The sequence below is a fragment of the Epinephelus lanceolatus genome, chromosome 12 (assembly GCF_041903045.1).
Source record: "Epinephelus lanceolatus isolate andai-2023 chromosome 12, ASM4190304v1, whole genome shotgun sequence".
In the NCBI taxonomy this organism is placed as follows: Eukaryota; Metazoa; Chordata; class Actinopteri; order Perciformes; family Serranidae; genus Epinephelus; species Epinephelus lanceolatus.
This window is the reverse complement of record NC_135745.1, coordinates 31,569,117-31,590,062: the sequence shown is the minus strand read 5'-3', so window position 1 is coordinate 31,590,062 and position 20,946 is coordinate 31,569,117. Positions and strand designations below refer to the sequence as shown.

Genomic DNA, 20,946 nt, shown 5'->3' with positions numbered 1-20,946 from the left:
TAGGTGTGTTACAGTTTCTCATCTCAGATGGGAGATCGTTCCATAGTTTAGAAGCTCTGACAGAGAAGCATGATTGGCTGAAGGAGCTGGTAAAAGCTTAGTAAAAGCACTGAGTGGTGGAGGAGCCTTGCCATTTAATATTTTAAACATGGCCAAACAGTGAACTACAATATGTTTGTGGAAACATTTTATGTGAGAACTGTCTGGATTTACTGTTTGTTCTGAGTTTGGGAGAGGCAGACAGAGGGGCGGCTCTGTCTCTATCAGCTTTTATACTCTTTGTGTCTGTGGTGTCGGCGGTCATACAAAAATGAGGAAGTACAATCTGTAGTCTGAGCAACAGCCTGTGTGCCAGAGAAAATTTCACTGGAAAATGAGCAGGGAGATCTGGGCACTGGCAACATGGAGGGAAGTTTAACACAGTTCATTTACACACACCACCCACATCGTTATGATACAAAGCAGGTTGAAAATCGGCAAAGTAGTCTGAACTAAAGTGGTAGGCCAACATTTCCATGCTTCTAGCGTGGCTAAAAATGAAGGGTCCTCTAGGTTAGTGGTGATAGTTATATACTGTAATTTGGATCAATATAGTCCACTTTGAAAACTGTACACTGCACTGCTCAGGGAACCATTATTATCCTAAGTAATGTTTGTTGCAATTATGCTATTACTGATTCAGGAGGAAAAGTCAGTATTTTTTTTCCAACAAATCAAGGAAATTACTCATATCACTGCCCTCTGCAGCAGCATTCAGTCGATGTGCCAGACAAAACAACCGTAGGATACCAATGAAGAAGCTGTGAAAAAGAAACCAGAGAGATTGAAGCACACCTCTAGATCCTTCTGTGCCTCCTCTTCAGTGTGGTGGGGTGATGACAGGAAAGATAAAAGGGGAAAACAGAGGGATGGGGGGATATGGCCTGGCAGCTGGGCTCTTTGTTGCCATGTCTCTCTCAGAGAGATAAAAGCTGGTTGTTTATAGGTCCTGTCTGTGAGCCCAGCCTTTTACTGAGTGAGGGGAGGCCACGCTAACCCAGACATGAGGCACAGGTCCAAATGGGGCTTTAAACAAATTGGGTCCAGCTCCCCGACATCGGCAGGGCCTGCCAGGACTACTTGTAAATTTAAGATTCAAAGTATTGACAGAGGTTGCTCTTGTTTTAATCACTGTACAAAAGCAAAACAAGTTAATGTGTCGAGGAAAATGAATGTTCTTTCTTTCATTTTGTTGAAAGGAAATTAATTCGTCTTTGTTTCATGTGTCAGACTGAGACGTACTGCTGCCTTAACAGCACTATTTTGCAGAGCTGGACAGTATTGACAAAGTCGTACTTTACAATACTGACTCAGGAACTCTGTATCAATAATGTGGAGATAATTTGGGCTTGATAAAATGGTGTTTCCATGTGATATTTAATCAGAATTAGTTGATGATGACATGATCGAGAAAAGTTCAGAAAGTAGATTCACAACAACACCGCAGTGTAAAATAAATAATAAGAGACAACAGTTACGCTGCACGTCCCTCAGTGTTATGATGACTAAAGTGTTGAGACGTGCGCAGATGTTGAGACACTTTAGGCAGAGCAGGTGTGTCCACTCTCCCTCAGACTGACTCTCCGCCGTAATCAAACCAAGGCTTTGATGTTGTAAACTCCATCATGCATTGCCTTAAACTGAGTCCTTAACTCCACACATACACACACGCAACTCTGTATGTAACAAATTGAATCCAAATCTATTTTGATAATCGATTAATCGTCATTGTTGGTAATATGAAATAAGCAATCTGAAGATGCCGTCTTGTGCTCTGATTTATTTATTTATTTTTTTACATTTTGTGCGTGAAACAATCAATCAAATAACTGAAAATACAATCAGCAGATTAATTCATAACAAAAATAATTGTTATTTGCAGCCCTGGCAGAGTTATTATAGTTTTGTGTTTTTCATTAGTTTTTACTTCATTTCATACTACTTTCATTTTTAATTCATTTTTCAGTTCGGTTTCCAGAGTGTAGTTTTTATTAGTTTCAGTATTATTTTTAGTCTTTTTATTGAGGGGTATTTATTTATTTTATGTATATGTTATTGTTTATTAGCTAGTTTTGTAAGTACACATTATTTTTTTAAGTCTAATTTTGTTTATGGTGAACTAAAATATTTTTTAACATGTAATTTTAGTTTTTATTTTAGATTTAGTTAACTATAATAACCTTAAGTATACTGATATGCAGACACACTTAATCTGTAAATAAGGATTTTGTTTGTTTTTTTTATTCATGCATGTAAAATATAGGGCGGCACGGTGGTGCAGTGAAAAGCATTGTCACCTCATCGAGGGTTCCTGGTTCAAACCCAGGGTGGGTGGTTCAAATCCCGGGGTGGAGGAGCCCTTCTGTGTGGATTCTGCATGTTCTCCCTGTGTCAGCGTGGGTTTTCTCCAGGTACTCCAGCTTCCTCCCACAGTCCAAAGACATGCAGGTTACCTGGTGACTCTAAATTGCCCGTTGGTGTGAATGTGAGTGTGAATGGTTGTCTGTCTCTGTGTGTCAGCCCTGTGATAGTCTGGCAACCTGTCCAAGGTGTACCCAGGCATGACCCCCAACAGGATAAGCGGTTATGTAAAATGAATGAATGAATGAATGAATGTATAATGTAGAAGTAACATAAACCATGCTGACCTTCCCCATAAGGCACTGCAAGCACAACAACCTTAACTTCAGGGAAACTTGAATATTTAAGCTTTTATAAACTTACATGCCACTCAAGAGGACAACCTTGTGCTGTGTGCAGCACAGAGTTTGAACTCCAGGATGATGAAGTTTGAGGCTGACAGGCCACTGACTCCTCCATTGCTCTCTATCTCTGTATAACCAAAGACAGTCAGTCTCCAGAGAGCCATCACTCTCAAACTAAAGGGGCCACACTGGCATGGTACAGGCTGCCTACAGCCACCTGAGACCGCCCCCCTATTGAGTGGCTGACAACTTGTAACATTAGCCATTGTGTTGCAGCAAGCCATCCATCATGCCTTGCACCCTACAGTGGCAACGGTGGTGTGGGGCCCAGAGGCAGGACCCATGGAGGGCGTTGAGAACACACTGTAACTCTGGATGACATCCACCAACCAGTAATTGGACTCAGTCGAACTTGTAATACCTCAGGGAACGTAGGTTGTTTTTGCAGTGCACCCCAACTTCCGTCCATTAATTTCGTTCGCTTTATATTTAGCATTATGCAGCCTTGTCAGCCCCATATTTAATCTCCACGGTCGAGTGCGGCTTGGTGGCAGAGCCTCGCTGCATCAGTGGAGGCGACTGGGTAATAATAGTGACAGCAGCGCTAACTGACAGACACAGGGTGTGTAGTTTCAACTCTGTAATTACAACCGTGTGTGTACCCATCCCTTACTGTATCCACATCACAGAGACGTCTCTTTCTTATTATCCCCCACTGCCATCAGCAGGAGGGGGCTTTGCAGTACAGTGGTCTGCTCCCTTGGAGGAGATAAGCCGGTAATTACTACATATGCTGTTAAATCACTTTATTTACTCACAGCACCTAGTTTGACCAAACGGTATTACAGGTCTGCTGCTGGACGTTGCAAATTGGATTTAAACTCCTCAGTAGGCCTGTAACAGCATATAAACATGAAAAGTGAAAGCTGCTGTCTAACCTCTGTAAATGGACTAGAAATTAGGTGGTGTTTGTTTCCTGGGCGAGGAGAGAAAGGATGTGATTATCTCAGTCCCAGTGGAACTCAGGTGTTTTTGTTCTGAAGGATCTCACTGTGCTGAGGACAAGCAGCGCTGCAATATCCGACCCAAGCAGGAAGCACGGTTACTGCACTTAACCGTTACTTAAGCATCAGTAAGCTCATTGTGTTGAAAACTACTCGAGCAGAAATGTTGCTGTTTTAAAGACATTTACGTATGATCACTGTAAAAGTGGCGTCATGATTGAAATCATTTCACAATGGATCCATCTTGCCAACCAAGCCCTCTCCAGTTAAGTGATACTTTCGCAGTCATCATGACATTTTAGTGAGAAATTTTCTTCAAAGTAAAAATGATGTTCAAAGCAAACTCAGTGGTACTCCAGACTCCCACAACAACAGAACTGGAGGCTTAAAGGGATACTATGAATTAATTGTAAGTTACTGTTTGTAAACAGTATCGCCAGCAACAGAGAAAGTGAAAGCCAACCCCAGATTCACCACACTTGGTGTTTCGCCTCGGTATATTTGTTCATGGGCGGTGTTTCAGCATTGTGTCTGCAATTTTTGGTTCTTCTTCTTGGATGCATGCTGCTTACGATCTGGCACCTGGTCACCACCTTTTTATAAAGTCCTGACCTCCCCTTTGTGCTATGCCCAGGAATATGGGGTGACCAGATGGGCCCACTGAAAATATTGGGGTTGCACACCTAAACTGGAAGCTGTAACTAAATTTCAGGAATTTGATTACAATGTTAGTCTATATAGGCTAGTTGAAAACTATGAGTTAAGGAATCACATACTGATATAGTTTGGTTTCTTATTATACAGTCAGTGTTACTTATTGTCTGATGTGCATAGACTGATACCGGTACCGTCAACATTTTAGGGCTGTTCCATTAGTACTTGCAGCTGCCCCAAGTCAAATCATGCTGCACCGATTTCGTTAGTTTAAACATACTGAGTTGCATCTGAGATGGACCATCTCCAGAGTCGAGACAAAAGCGTGCCGGACCACCTTCAAGCAGGTAGCGGTGATGTCTCGCTGACCACAGCCAACTCCTGATGACCTTCTTCTCCTTCTAGGTCTCCATCAAGCAAGTGTGTATTACAAGACTCAACTCCTGTCTGTACAGGAGACGAGACAGCCAGGCGTTTTTAAAAGTCTGTGTGCGGTCAGCTCTCAGTAGTTTAGTTTCTCTCCTGCGTCCCTGTTTGTACTTTACATATCTGCTGTCTTTTACAGTTTCATGTTCGCTTTCAGATGTAGCAGTTGTGTGAGGGGCCGTACACATGTCGCGTCTTTGCGACATGTGTACTGCGTGGAAAACGCAAGGTCGGGCATTAGGTGCTACTCTTGTGCCTACTCTGTGCCATCTTTCAAGGGCACAGAGACAGAGTGGGTCTCATTCATGAAACGTGAGCAGAAAGAATTTGTGTGTAAACTGTTCGCAGACGGAAATTTATGTGCATGTCCGCATTCATCAATATTTTAGTAGCTCCAATTTTTTCGTAGCTACTAACAAAATCTACTCCTGCTCCTGACCACTCGTAGTGCTTGTGTAAATTTAGTAAAGCACATAAATATTGCTTGTCACTACTGGAAATTACAATTTTAATTCGTATTGCTCTGTTATGTACACAATACACAGATGCCTTTGAAACACCTAATCTAAACATGACAAAATATTAAAAATATATATAACACATTTACTTAAATTAGTTGGCACTTAGCAGGTTTAAGATCCAGATTAGGTTCATGATTGTGAATTATCTATGTAAATTGACTCAATAGATTACACGTTCTTTCTACATGTTGAATGATGATAATAAAAATATCTGTAAGGACAGCCGGATCACAGCCTCTTCAGCCTTGGTGCCTGGGTTCAGCAGGAGCAGCAGGTGGTGGAGCCACGAAGGAGCACGCGCCAGCTGAAAGAATTATTTGAGACAACACGTTTTTTTTGTTTGGTTGGTTTTTTTTTTTTTTTTGGTTTTTTTTTGTGTGGCTTTTTTAATCATTTGAATGAATAAATCTTATTTGAAAAATGTTTAATTTACGTTGTATAAAACAGAGCTTTAAGCTATTAAGATTCAAATAATTTGAAGACGATGCATACAAAACTGCTGTAGGCTATATGTTATCCGTAACATTTGTTAAAATAAATGTTAAATAGTTCTACATTCCGACAGCCATCACTGATTTAGAGTTTATTACGCACAAAACATCTCTGGTTTCCCGTTCCCACTTCATTCAAAACCCCACAAATGAATCTTCTGTTTGTTTGGTGACCGCTGTATTTTTTTTTTTTTGTGTGTGTGTGTGCTTATGCGTTTCTTTGCCTCCAGTTTCATATCAAACCATTTACGCTTCACCTCTGACATGTTTCTTTGTACTACAGAGACAACATTAACAGCATCTGTTACCTCCCTCCAGGCCTTCGCTTTGCCTGTCCCTGTCACACCACTACTAACTGTAGAAAATAAAAAGTTTTTTCTTAAGTCCACTTCACCCAAAATTATTTCGATCTCTGCTTCGGAAAAATTCTTTTTTCTTTCTCTCTCCTTCTTTCTTTGCGTCATGACTGACAGGTCGACTGGATTTACCTATACCTCCTTATATGGTGGTCATTGGCTATTCATGGGCGGGAATTTATGCTAATTGCTGATTACCGGGAGCGCGCTGTCACTTTACGATGGATTGGCATTCATGATCATACACACGTTTGTCAAATTTTTCCTGTGGCGTTCCTGAATCCGGAGTAGGTTTTTAGTAGCGTAGGGTTTTATGTGCAAATCTACACACCTATAACATAACCTGACCTCTTACTTTGCTCCCGTCATATGACACCCTGCAGCACATAGATCACTCCTATAGACCGTCTCCTGGCTCACGATTACATGGGTTATGTACGCATAATAGTGCACTACTTTTCTTCGGTTTACGACCGAACAGTGAATGTGAACAGCCTGGATTAATCCATACACAAACAGAAATGTAAAAACGACAAATTGTGCTGGAACTAACCAGGCAAGCTGTTTCCCTCAGCTTCCAGTCTTGCTAAGCTAAGCAAGCTGGCTAGCTCCATACTTATCACACAGACATGTGGTATCAATCCTACCATGTCAGCAAGAAAGCTAATGGGCATATTTCCCAAAATGTTGAACTTTAAACGGCGTGAATTACAGTTTAAATTAATGGAACCATCTACACCAGTCTAGACAGCCGTCACATGGTGCTCATGTTGACGGATTGAATACTGAGAGCCACTTTTCTTTTGGCCTTTAAATGAACTGTCAGGGGACAGAGGATGCCTTGCCTTCCACATTCACAAGCAACATATTTCACTGCCCACCCCACACACACACACTGAGGCAGACCAGAAGAAAGAGACAGAGGGAGTGAGAGGAAGCAGGAGACAGAGCTGACTGTACAATAAACTCCGATAAGCCATTGTAAACTAAACCTGGTGGGTGTGTGACAGGGCCAGGGCAGAGGCTTTGTTACATGTGTGTCGATTATCTTTTGATATTTGTCCAGCTTATCGGCCGTCGGACACACACAGCGATCGGTCATTTAGTCTGATATAACTCCATTTTCCATTATCAGGTTCTTCCCTGTCTCTGTCGTTTCTTCCATCCCTGCACCTATCAGTCCTACATGGCCTCAGTCCTTCAGCCAGGGAGCTGGGAACTGATGAGAGTGGTAACAGGGCAAAGGTTCATCTGTTCTGGGTGCACCTTTCACCATTTTTAGCTCGAGGGATGGCAGTGTTGTGGGTTTGGTCCACACTTTGGTCCAGACTGAAAAAACTATCAGATGCATTGCTATAAATTTTTTTACCAATATTCATTGGTGCCCAGAGGATGGATCCCAACGACATTAGTGACCCCCTGACCTTTCCTCTAGCGCCACCACGAGATTGACATTGTGGTTCAGAGTGAAATGTCACAACAACCATAAGATGCATTAGCATGCAATTTGGACCAGATGTTTCCCGCTAACATTCCCAGTAGCCACTTTGTGCTATAGTGACAATATTGGATTTTTTTGCCGATATGCCGATATATAACAACTCATTTGACTGATAACCGATATCAATATATCTTCTTTTTTCCCCACCTAATTTTAGTGATCATCAAGTCTTTTCTGTTGTGAATTTAGCATCATTGTGCTGTTACTGTGACGGCCCACCAGCAGATGGAGACATCAAATACAATGCTTTTCAATTAATGTAATATTCATTCATTGTGCAAAATAAGAAATAGCATGTTGGTTGATTCTGATAGTTAATTTTAAAGCCGATACTTGCTGATACTGATGACGTGCCAATATTATTGTGCATCCCTAATAATTAGCAAATCTTAGCATGTGGAAAAAATGGACAAAAACTCTCATGCTTCTAAACATACGTTGCGCATAATCGATCAATTTCTTTACCTCACCCAGCACTAGCTGTGATTTCATGAAATTTCACCTTTTTGCTTAAGCCACCCTCACGCAAGTGAACTTTGTAATACTGCCACGCACTTACCCTGCTTTTCTTCATTTTCTGTCATATAATATTACTGTGTCAGATGTTCATGAAAATGTGGCTCAAGTTTCAAATAATGACACTAAAACCATTCCAGACTATTTTAAATTCTCTTTCGAGACAAGTTGACATCAGATAGTGACGAATTTCTTTATATGATCATCTTCTCCTCCAGCACGTTACTGCAAGTGTTTACATTTTGTGGCCTACACTACACATGCTAACGTCGGGGAAATATGTAATCTTGGCTGCTGATGCTGTAAATTACTCCTTGATTTCGGATCATATTCCTGCTGGACTGGTTGTGCGGATATTGGTTTAGAGGTTTTAACAGTAGAAAGTGCCGCTATACTTTGTTTCAATCATTACCTGGCTGCAGTTACACTGCTACATGTAACGTCAGGGAAATATGTAACCTTACTTGCCAACACTGTTAATTTCTCACCGATTTTGGGTCATATTCCAGCTGAAACATGTCCAGTTGTGAATAGAGGTTTTGATTGGTGATTTTTTATGGTAGAAAGTACCACAGTACTCTGTTACAGTCATTCCCTGGCTGCAATGACGGTACTGGATATATAAAGAGAACTGGATAGAACGTTGGAGGCACGTCCCTGTTCATTCCAATGAAAGTTGCTCAGTAGACATGAAGCGTAAACATTTCAACTGCTGCATATGAAATTACCTGGATGATGCACCATGATGTGGCCCACAGAGCAAGCGCAGTGGAGACTTTGGCTGCCTATTTCCAGTGGAGCCCTCAGCTAACTTGATTGGGGATACACAGGGCCACAGGGCATCATGTGACAGATGTTATTACAATGTTTGGCCACCATGAAAATTGGCTTCAAAACCTGCTGCACTTCCCATGGGCCTGGCAGATACGCTGAAAGCAAAAATAGGAAGACCAGGGAAAACACAAACCAATCAGAGCAGGCTGGGTTTGAAGAAGCAGGCACTAAAATGAAGTGGTTCAGACAGAGGGTGAACCCAGATGTTCTAGCAGACAATATAATCGAATTTAAAAAATTTTTGACATATAAAGCATGTTTCAGTAGAAACCCGAAATACAAGTGCAAACTGGAAAATGAACACATAGGCTCCCTCTCACACTTAAATTCTCGTGACAAACCTTTGTTGAACCTCTGATGTATGTTACCAAAGACCTTCATTCTGGCATCACCCTCTGTCCAGTTTTTAAATTTACTTCACCACCAGGACTGCTAAAGATTAAAAACTAATATTTCTACCTGGCATTTGTTTTCTCCACAGTGAGCATTACAGCCTCACAGAGCTGCTAGCATGGCCATAAACTATTTTTAAAGCCAAATGTTGGTACATTTTGTCACTGTTGGAAGCAACATGAATAACACCTGGTCATTCTGTTTGGCGGCTGAAATTTACGTTTGAGTATATATGTGAGATATGAGGCTTGCTGCACGGCAAGGTTGCAGCAGCTCATACAAAGAGATGTTTTAGGACACTGGAAGATAAATTTAAAGCCCTTTGCGTTATCAGCCATCTTCAAACAGACTATCTGCAGCTAATGGAGACGGTGATTACCAACAAAGCAACGGATAGTTCCCAAACTGAAATCTCTGGGGAGGGCTGTTGAGACTTGTAAGGATACGGAGTCTCTCTCTCCCTCTCTCTCTTCCCTGTGCTATTTCAGAATCAAAGTGCTCATCGTTCATCTATTATTCAATCTGTTTCACTCCACTGTTTCTCTTTCTGTTTTCACATATACACCATTTAGCCTCAGCCCACTTGGTGGAGCTGTATTTATTTTTGGAATCTTCATTTTCTCTCTGCTCGTGACGGAGAAGACCTTCTATCACTGCTTGGCCCTTTAACGTCTTGTCTCTTAGACGAGAGCAGACCTTAGAATACAACAGCATGACATGTTGTATTGTTCATGGACTGTGTCCATTTGCTCTACAGTTCACCTCTTAAGGGTTGTAACTAATGATTAATTTAACTATTGATTAATTATTCTTTTGCATTTTTTTCATTGACATGTTTATCATTTAATCAATATAACTGCAGAAGATTTTAAAAGATTGCTGTTACATTTTCCCAGAGGCCAAGGTGATTGGCAGACCTACACTTAAAGGAATACTTCACTCCCTAAATGATCATTTGTATATCAATTACTCCCCCTGTGTCACGTTGAATTTGTAGAGAAGGCTTTGTTTCAAGAGGAAATCACTGAGGAAATTCTTAAGGGATTAAAGTCATAGGGCTTCCTGTTTAACTACAGCAAAACTATACCAAAACATCAGTTAACAAACTCTCATACTCTCAAGTCGTGCAGTATAACGACGAGTTTGGGAAGGACTGAGCATACAACTGGATAAGTAAGACTTGGATTATACTGCAGGAGTTGTGTGATTTTGATGTGCGTTTTTAAACAGATGTTTTAATATTGTTTTGTTGTTGAATCCCTTTAAAGACCCTAAAATAACCTAATTAAAAATGATAAGATGACTTTTCACAGCACACAAGAGGTTGACATTTTGGAGATGTATGGATTTATTAACAGGACAGTGAGGGAGCGAACTTAATTGTTTGAAATAAGACAAGGGAAGGAAATTATAATGTGATGGCACATACGCTAATAGACTGCTAATACACCTCTGTAAGTTTATAAGAGAGGATATAGTTGATTGCCCTGCTGAGTGCAGACTGTAACCTCCGTGTAGCCTGCTACAAATTTAGAGAGGGTGTGTGTGTGTGTGTGTGTGTGTGTGTGTGTGTGTGTGTGTGTGTGTGTGTGTGTGTGTCTGGAACCATGATAGAAAATGTTTTTTGTGCCCTTGAAGCCTGGCTCTAAGAGGTTTTCAGGAGGCTGTTTTTAACTTCATTTTTCTGTGGACAGAAGCTTTGCTTTAATAATACAGTTTCATTACACAGGAAACTAGTTCCCCGGGTAGACTGATTTAAATTTAACAAAAAAAAACAAAACACTGGGCTCCAACCCCGGCTTTTGGCTTTACCTTGAATTAATTGGCATCAGCAGTCTGTTAAGGTCGAGGTCACCACAGTCACCACTCAGAGCTAATGAAAGAGAAAAGGGAAACAAAGGGAGCTGGTGGACAAAAGTATCAGATCAATGGAGCTTGTTCGGACTGCTCATTCACCCGTCTCTTTTGTGAGGAAGGGAGTTTTGTCATAAAGCTACAGTGGAAAAATACAGAGCTGCTATTTACATTTAGAAAAGCATACTCAGTGCTGATCAGATGTTCTCAAAGTGATCTGACAACATGACTAATGCCCCTTGATGTTTTTGCAACTTACGACCAGAGGTTTAGCCCTTCATGAATCTCAACACAAGCAGCCTGGTGGCCGCTGCCTGGCTGTCACCGCCTGTAGTACATTCCTACTCACACAGCTCTGAAAGGGCATATTTAATGACCTCTCATTATCATTCCTCTCCGAGGAAATAATTTCCAAACCGTCTCTACTTTACTGATTAGGCCTCGAAGGATTCCCCTGAAGTCGTTTCCACTTCCTCCCTCTTTCCTTAATGCAACTCCTTCCCTGGAGTTCTCATTTGTATAAGTGCTATTCCACGACCCCTCTTTCCCCAAAGCTTTTCTTCTGGTTCCCTACTCTCTGCCACCACTCTCTCTCAAAACATGCCTTTTTATGTAACGCTGATGTCTCTAACTGTTTGCTTATCTCCCTTTTCTCTCTCCCTCTCCACAGAATGATACCTGGTCAGAGCTGTACTCGTTTGCTGTATTCAAGGCAATGAGCCACATGCTGTGCATCGGTTATGGCCGGCAGGCCCCGGAGAGTCTATCAGATATCTGGCTCACCATGCTGAGTATGATTGTAGGAGCTACTTGCTATGCTGTTTTCATTGGCCATGCAACGGCTCTTATCCAATCCCTGGACTCCTCCAGACGGCAGTATCAGGAAAAGGTGAGCAGCTACATCAGATCACCTGTGTCCAATGTTCTCAGCAGTTTTTCTGTTTTCTATTAACATCCAGTTTTACACTTTATTTCCCCTGAAAGGAAAAGTTTAATTTTTTTTTCGCTTCCTATCTGAAACCTAGATAGGAGAATCAGTACAACTTTCACATATGTACAGTAAATAAGAAGCTGCCATCTCCAGCAGGCTAACTTAGCTTAGCATTAAGATTTTAAAACAGGGAAATCTGCCTACCACCACCTCTAAAACTCTTTAACTAACACATAATATCTTTGTTTGTTTAATCCGTATGGACACCACAGTGTGTGTTGAACTATATCTTGGCCAGGACCAGTGACATAGGTGTTTACTATGATACCGAAAGTGTCGACACAGTGACATGCATGGTTGTTGAGTGTTACCAAAGAACTTAAGCCTACGATATAGCACTAAAGATTACCATGACCTGGATGACTGAGAATCTTCACTGACATTTAGATTTAGGTCTTTTTGAAAGGTTGCAGGTAGGAATTTATCACATATTTAACAAAGCTTCATAAAAGAGAGAGACTCAGAAAACAAGTTCTGATTTTATATTACAGTATATTAACAATGGCAATGAGTTTAAAAAGATTTTTTAGCCTTTATTTAACCAGGTATGTCCTCCTGAGATCAAAGATTTCTGTTACAAGGGAGACCTCTCAAGCTGTATGAACGTCTCACATAGTTAGGAAATGATATGTAGATACAGCCTCACATTACCATACACAAAGACGAATTTTAGAGTTGAAATTTGGGAAAAGAAGATCACTGGTGTCAGGGCGGTACTCTGTTAGCGTCGGCTGATACCTTTAGTTTGAGTATCTGTATCAGGGGAGAAAACAGTTGGATCGGTTTCACTGTGTGTGGCTGCCATAGACTTGGTTTATGGCATCACTTCGGATTTTTGGAGCCAGAAGTGACAATGTTTGAACAAGATTTGGATGAGGGGGTGGAGCTGTAAAGGAGCAAGAGGTGGATGTGACTGAGAGCCTGAGGAAATTATCTTCAGATAGCCTGTCACTCAAAGCGATTACACCCTTAATTATGCATAACTTTAGGCCTTAATAAAATGTAAACGGGTGAGCTGTAAACGGGTGATGTAAATATTCACTCCCTTGTACAGTACAGGGGGAAATTATCACCAGAGACCAAAACTGTATAATGCACCAGGCTGTACACATGTTTATTTCTGCTGTAATGTTGGGCATTTTAACATGGGGTTCTATGGGGGTTGGCTCTGTTTTGGAGCCAGCCTCAAGTGGCCATTAGAGGAACTGCAGGTTTTGGCACTTGCGTGGTGGCTTAATTTTTCAGCCCTAGAGGTTGCGGCTTTGCAGCTGCAGTGTGAGCTTTGTACTGATTGACTCACTGGTGGGTCAGTGCAATTGAAAAGCTCCCGCAGAGGTCAATTTAAAGAACTGGTACTGGTCATTATTTCTCTTTCTCTTCCTGTCTCTTTGTTAGTCATTGTCTGCAGCTGATTTTACAGGTTTGAATATTTGCTCCTGATTAAGTAAATATATATCATACTGTAGCCTCACACATGAATTTAATTGTAATGTATGTTGTTAACCATGGACATGAGTGGGAAATTATTGTTAGCTGTAATGTGGTGCAACAGCATCAGGTCAGACCACCTTCCTCTCAGTTAAGACCTTAATCACACATTGTCAGATACTCATTTTGCCATTAGGTGGTATTTTTCTTTGCCTATCAGACATCTTTTGAAACAAGCATGGGGATCAGAGCAGTGCTGAGCAGTGCTGCAGCAGTGGCCTGTAGTGGTAACGGCGCAGCCTCTCTGTTTCTAAGCAGAGTCTCGCTGGCTGGGGAGCAGGGGGAGTGTTGCTGGCTTTCAGCAGCCAATCACAGGCTGCGGGTGTGTTCGGCCAGGTAGAGCCACGTCGCCAGGGGCTGGACGTATGTGTGTGCGTGTGTTGGGGGGGGGGGGGCTGATGTGGGAGAGAGAGAGAGAGAGAGAGAGAGAAGAGAGAGAGAGAGAGAGAGAGTGTGTGTGTGTGTGTGTGTGTGTGTGTGTGATATGATGTCCCCTTGGGCAGCAGTAGAATTGATGAGGCAGCAGACCTGTGTGTCCTGCCAATGTCATCCTGAAGGTGACGTAAGCAACCATGGCTGCCTCCTTCCTCTCTCTCTTCCTGATCACTCACTCATTGGCTCTCACTCTACCTGCACTCTGTATCATCTGTCATGCGTCTTTAACTATCCCTCTTTACATCTCATCCCTTCTTTTCTTCCCCTCCACCTTTTACGTATCTCCACCTGATTTTCTGCTTTGTCTCCCATCTGCCTTCTATCTTTATCTCTCTCCTCTCCTCTTGATCTGAATCTCTTTCTTTCTTCCTCTCCTCCCTCTCTGTATCCTCTCTGGTGGTGGTGTCCTTGAGAGGTGCAGTGCTACTGCTAACTGTCTGCTACTGGGAGCAAAGCAAGGGGGGGAGGGGAAACCTGTGGGAGACGGTAGGGCCTTGTTGTCGACACGAGTCCTGGTGCACTGCAAGATATCTGAACAGTGTCTGTCTCACATCGTTAGAGTGTTTTTGCCTGCTTTTTGTCTGGCTAGCATTGTGAGGAACTCCCCAAAGGGTTTTTTCAGCCATGCGGCTGGACGCTCGGGTATAAATCATTTCCAATAAATGCCTTAGAAGACAACGACTCAGCAAGTTGAGTGCTTACTGTTGCTCTTGTCTTTACTGTGTGTCCTGGATGATGGGTGTTAAAAGGCTACACAGAAACCCATTGTGTTTTAGCTGCGAGGAATGGTTTCTTTCACAGTGGTGGTCACATAAATGAGCAACCTGTCCAAGAAAAAGACCATTACTCTGCCCCCTTTTCCTGTGGCTGATGGTTTTTAAAGGGACGGTTCATGGCAATCTCAAAATACATATTTTTCCTCTGACCTGTAGTGCTGTTTATCAATGTAGCTTGTTTTGGGGTGAGTTGCCGCAGATATCGGCTGTAGAGATGTCGACTTTCTCTCTAATATAATGGAACTAGATGGCTTGTGGTGCTATACGTTGTAAAAACTCAACATCAGTGTCTCTTTCCAGAAATCATGACTTGCTTATTGTAGGAGCCATTTTGTTTGTTTGTTTTTTGTATAACAACTACAAGGCGTCGCATTTTTGAGTTCAGTCGATGACGTAATCGTCACACATCTGTCATTAATAGAAATAGGCACAGGTGTGTGAGACCTGTGAACGCTGAGAAGAGAAATTGTTTTTCAACCGCTACAAATGCTCATGAATGATGTGTGTATAGAGCCTTTTGCCTCACGTTATATATTATTTATTCATTGATACTTGAGCAATGTTTTTTGTATGCTAGAATACCTTGATAAGTGCTATTTTTGATGCATGCATCCATATGTATCTTTTTTGTTTGTTGATAGAGCGCACTCACACACACACACTCATTCACCCCACGTACTCATTCATTCATCTATAAACCAACCCGGACCTTCAAGCAAGTACTCAACCAATGTAAGTAAACAAATGAAGCGTGTTGAAGACGGTGCCTTTTAGGCGTCCCTTAAATGAAAGTCAAGACACTTACTCAAGATAGGGCTGGGCGATATGACCAAATATCATATCACGATATAGGTCATTTCATATCCCGATAACGATACATATCACGATATAGCACATTTTAATCCGGAGTTATATAAACTTGTTGTTACTGTAAGTGCCGTAAAAGCTTCGCGAATTAAAAAGCCAAGAAGAGTAATTTATTAATGAGATCTGTGCATATCGCACAGCCCTAACTCTGTTGTGAGCAGTTTCATGTAGGAACTAATTTCTTTCTACTGAGCTACATCCATTAACCGTATCATACCGCACAAAAGGAAACGTGCATCTATTGCTAGCTCACCTAGCACCACTGAGCTAGCTGTTGTTAATGATGAAATAGAGTGGCTAAGACCAAAATAGTGACGATTGCTCATTTTCGGAAAATGTGGCTTTCCCCTGCCTGGCTTAACAGTGCTGCCTATGGCCATATGTGAACCTGTCCTAAAACCACCATAAACGTTCGTTTTCAAAGCCATGAAACTCACCGAGTGGTCAGTGGTGTTCGTTCATGTTCTGACATAAAAATCGGAGCCACTCTATTTAATCATAAACAACCCAGAAATGGGGCTCAAAGTGCAAAATACTGCACATCTCCTTTAATGTTTACATCTTGTGCAGTCACAAGCATGAGCCTCACATCCATGGGTGTATGGGTGTAGTTAAAGAGAAAGAAAATAATTCTTACATGAAGCTGCTCACAACAAGGTCTGTGGATTATCTCAAGTAGCTGGGTCATGATTTCTGGAAAGAGACATTGCTGATGAGTTTTTCAGTTGTGCCTTTTTGGCGCTTTGAGCACCACAAGCTGAGTACCATCCAGTTCCTTTATATGCGAGAGAAGGCAGACATCTCTACAGCTAATATCTCCAACACTGGACAAATCTAGATTGATAGATAGCACTACAGGTAAGAGGAAAAACATGTATTTTGGATTTTGAGATGAACTGTCTCTTTAAGTTTTCACCTCAGTTTTAAATATGCGGTTAAATTTGCACCACAAGCAGTCTTGTCTTGTGTATTTAAGAGCTGTGATGAGTTGTATAAATGTGTATAATCCTCAAACAGCCTGTATTTTTACTCAGTTTAAGGATGAATTGAGAAGTAGGAATCATAAATGCTTCCACATCAGAACTGTGTTCATAATGCAGTGTGCTCTGTGCATTCACATTTAGACTCATCTTTTGCTAATGCATCATCACCTCTTCTCAGAATATATGTTTTTTCTGCTGAGGGCAGTGAAGTGCATTTCCCCAGAACCCTTTTTCTGACCAGTTGTCAGATTTTCTGTTTTCCTGCTGCTAAGTTTTTTTTCTGCTGCTCTATGAGGATTAGCATTTGAGCTGAAGACGTGTTTATTTAAAAAAAAAAATAAAAAATGCGTACAGTGCCAGCCATGCCAGTGAGGCTGATGCCGATGCTGCTGGGCGAATTCGCCACGCCTCCAGATAGGACTGTGAGTGACATTTTTATCATTTGGAGAGTGTTAGCAAAACAAGTCTGCTGGCAGTCTTTTACAGCCCCAGTGAGGCTCGAGCTAGCATTGTGTGGAGGTTTTCCATTTCAGCCCGGCCGTAATGTCATCAGACTCACAACGCATGCTGGTTAAATTTAGGGAGAATTTGGCTTGGTGGCTTTGGTGCAGAGACCCATGAGTTATTTATACGCAGTAAGAGTACACACTGACACACAGCAGAGGGGCACGTAGACCTAGAAAGAAGCAGTCTTCCTTTAATGCACCTTTGAAAACAATGACACACTCAGGCGTGTGTTTCTGATGATTACAGCTCTCTGAAATTTGCACATCAGAGTTCGTGTCTGTTGATATCTGACTGTATGTTGGTCCAGTAGAGGCACTTCTTTTTTTGGCCACATTATATTCTGTGATTTTGACTTTGTGATTCTGACATTACCCTGCTTTATGTAATCCGGTGTGAGGTCACTGGAAAATGCAGCAGTGAAGGCCCTTCACACTCCATGGTGCACCCACACAGGTGTTTTCACTTGTTTTGCCTGATTGCCTCATGCTGCATTTACACACTGCTGGAGTAATAAGAAGAACATGAAAACCTCCTGTTATTTTGACCTGAATGCTCACATGGTATTCCAAGACCGTTACCCCCACTGCTACTTCTCTGGTTTTATATATTCAGTAAGTGAAATCAGATACAAAGAAACTGTGAATAGCGCCTTTTAAATCAAGTGAGTCTATTATGTTAGTGTCAATATTGGATGTTATTTACAGTACAGGCCAAAAGTTTGGACACACCTTCTCTTTCAATGCGTTTTCTTTATTTTCATGACTATTTACATTGTAGATTCTCACTGAAGGCATCAAAACTATGAATGAACACATGTGGAGTTATGTACTTAACAAAAAAAGGTGAAATAACTGAAAACATGTTTTATATTCTAGTTTCTTCAAAATAGCCACCCTTTGCTCTGATTACTGCTTTGCACACTCTTGGCATTCTCTCCATGAGCTTCAAGAGGTAGTCACCTGAAATGGTTTTCCAACAGTCTTGAAGGAGTTCCCAGAGGTGTTTAGCACTTGTTGGCCCCTTTGCCTTCACTCTGCGGTCCAGCTCACCCCAAACCATCTCGATTGGGTTCAGGTCCGGTGACTGTGGAGGCCAGGTCATCTGCCGCAGCACTCCATCACTCTCCTTCTTGGTCAAATAGCCCTTACACAGCCTGGAGGTGTGTTTGGGGTCATTGTCCTGTTGAAAAATAAATGATCGTCCAACTAAACGCAAACCGGATGGGATGGCATGTCGCTGCAGGATGCTGTGGTAGCCATGCTGGTTCAGTGTGCCTTCAATTTTGAATAAATCCCCAACAGTGTCACCAACAAAACACCCCCACACCATCACACCTCCTCCTCCACGCTTCACAGTGGGAACCAGGCATGTGGAATCCATCCGTTCACCTTTTCTGCGTCTCACAAAGACACGGCGGTTGGAACCAAAGATCTCAAATTTGGACTCATCAGACCAAAGCACAGATTTCCACTGGTCTAATGTCCATTCCTTGTGTTTCTTGGCCCAAACAAATCTCTTCTGCTTGTTGCCTCTCCTTAGCAGTGGTTTCCTAGCAGCTATTTGACCATGAAGGCCTGATTGGCGCAGTCTCCTCTTAACAGTTGTTCTAGAGATGGGTCTGCTGCTAGAACTCTGTGTGGCATTCATCTGGTCTCTGATCTGAGCTGCTGTTAACTTGCGATTTCTGAGGCTGGTGACTCGGATGAACTTATCCTCAGAAGCAGAGGTGACTCTTGGTCTTCCTTTCCTGGGTCGGTCCTCATGTGTGCCAGTTTCGTTGTAGCGCTTGATGGTTTTTGCGACTCCACTTGGGGACACATTTAAAGTTTTTGCAATTTTCCAGACTGACTGACCTTCATTTCTTAAAGTAATGATGGCCACTCGTTTTTCTTTAGTTAGCTGATTGGTTCTTGCCATAATATGAATTTTAACAGTTGTCCAATAGGGCTGTCGGCTGTGTATTAACCTGACTTCTGCACAACACAACTGATGGTCCCAACCCCACTGATAAAGCAAGAAATTCCACTAATTAACCCTGATAAGGCACACCTGTGAAGTGGAAACCATTTCAGGTGACTACCTCTTGAAGCTCATGGAGAGAATGCCAAGAGTGTGCAAAGCAGTAATCAGAGCAAAGGGTGGCTATTTTGAAGAAACTAGAATATAAAACATGTTTTCAGTTATTTCACCTTTTTTTGTTAAGTACATAACTCCACATGTGTTCATTCATAGTTTTGATGCCTTCAGTGAGAATCTACAATGTAAATAGTCATGAAAATAAAGAAAACGCATTGAAAGAGAAGGTGTGTCCAAACTTTTGGCCTGTACTGTATATGCAACACACAGCGATGGTGGTTGTGCAGGCAGCTATTTTGCTAACAGTCTCTTCTAGTTCTTTTCACCAAGTGTCATCATCACTATCAGAAATTTTATGAAATATCTCCAACTCGGAGACTGACAGTTTTTCAAACTCTACGCTATGCTACTTGTAATATGGTTAAACTGTATGACGTGAATGTGGCATGAGGACTGTGTGGGCATGTAGCACTGTGCCTCACTGACATCAGACCCTTGAATTAGTTTTTATACAGCTGTTTGGGTGGGAATGGATGCACCTGTAATTCTTATTGGTTCATAAAGTTTGATCTTAAAAGCCAGAATAATGCTGCGTTCCAGGCAAGTTTCTGAGCCCTTAAGTCACCACTTCAAGTCACGACTCATGACTTCATAGCATTCCAGGCAAGTCACGCCAAACTCTCAAAGCAACATGACGGACTGTGCAGGGTTTATGTTTGTTTATGATCACTTCTGTCACCAAAGGTGCTGGTTCCTTGCTCATTTGAGCAAAACGGAGGAGGAGAAACAGCGCATAAGGTCACAGATGCTGTTATACTTTTTATTTTATGTTATCTGTGTGTTTGGAAACTTATTTTGTATTGATTTATTCTTGCACTGGAAACCAGCTTTAAGAGCGGCTGCCAATAATGCGTTAACATTAGGGTTATTTTATGTCTATTTCTCACCATGTATCACCTGCATCAACACCGCATCCATAGGGCTGCCATTGTTGTTTAAAGGAGTAAGGTAATTGGTTTAGAGGGCTGTGTGACGTCAGAAAGCATAACTGGGAGTACAGTACATCGATCTGGTACGAGTTCACGGGTGGTAAGTTATGGGTTTGACTGCCGTTCCAGTGCACTTTCACGGGTAGAAGGTTGTAAAAACACGAGTTACAGGTTGCCTGGAACACACCATAAGTTAAAACACCTGTGTTGGTGTGCGGGGCCTTTAACAGTCACTTCTTACAGTGCAGTCAGACTGGATTCTGCTCCGTATTCATTTTTTTGTGGGAGACACTTTCGCTTCCAGTTGAATCGACCCGCCTCCTTCACTTATGTTTATGTTTATTTTTATTCAAGAAGGGACAAAGCACATTAATTAACATGAGCATTTGAGTCCATCAAGTGCCAGATTTATCCACACAGACTAATTTTCATCTGCAGTCCCTTCACTCAGAGCTTAATCTGATTGAACCATGGGGCTCCCCCAGTGTCCAGCCGGATTAAGAGAGGGGGTGTGATTGACCTCTCAGTTGGAAAATATTG

The 20,946-nt window shown here is 41.9% G+C and overlaps 1 protein-coding gene across 1 annotated transcript in view; it reads left to right on the top strand.

Annotated features, from left to right (window-relative positions):
- LOC117272415 (potassium/sodium hyperpolarization-activated cyclic nucleotide-gated channel 2) overlaps window positions 1-20,946 on the top strand; it is a 49,235-nt gene that overhangs the window by 12,059 nt on the left and 16,230 nt on the right. The window contains exon 4 of the mRNA XM_033651337.2: window positions 11,965-12,183. Coding sequence (XP_033507228.1) covers window positions 11,965-12,183 — 219 coding nt within the window. The remainder of the gene's footprint in view (window positions 1-11,964; window positions 12,184-20,946) is intronic.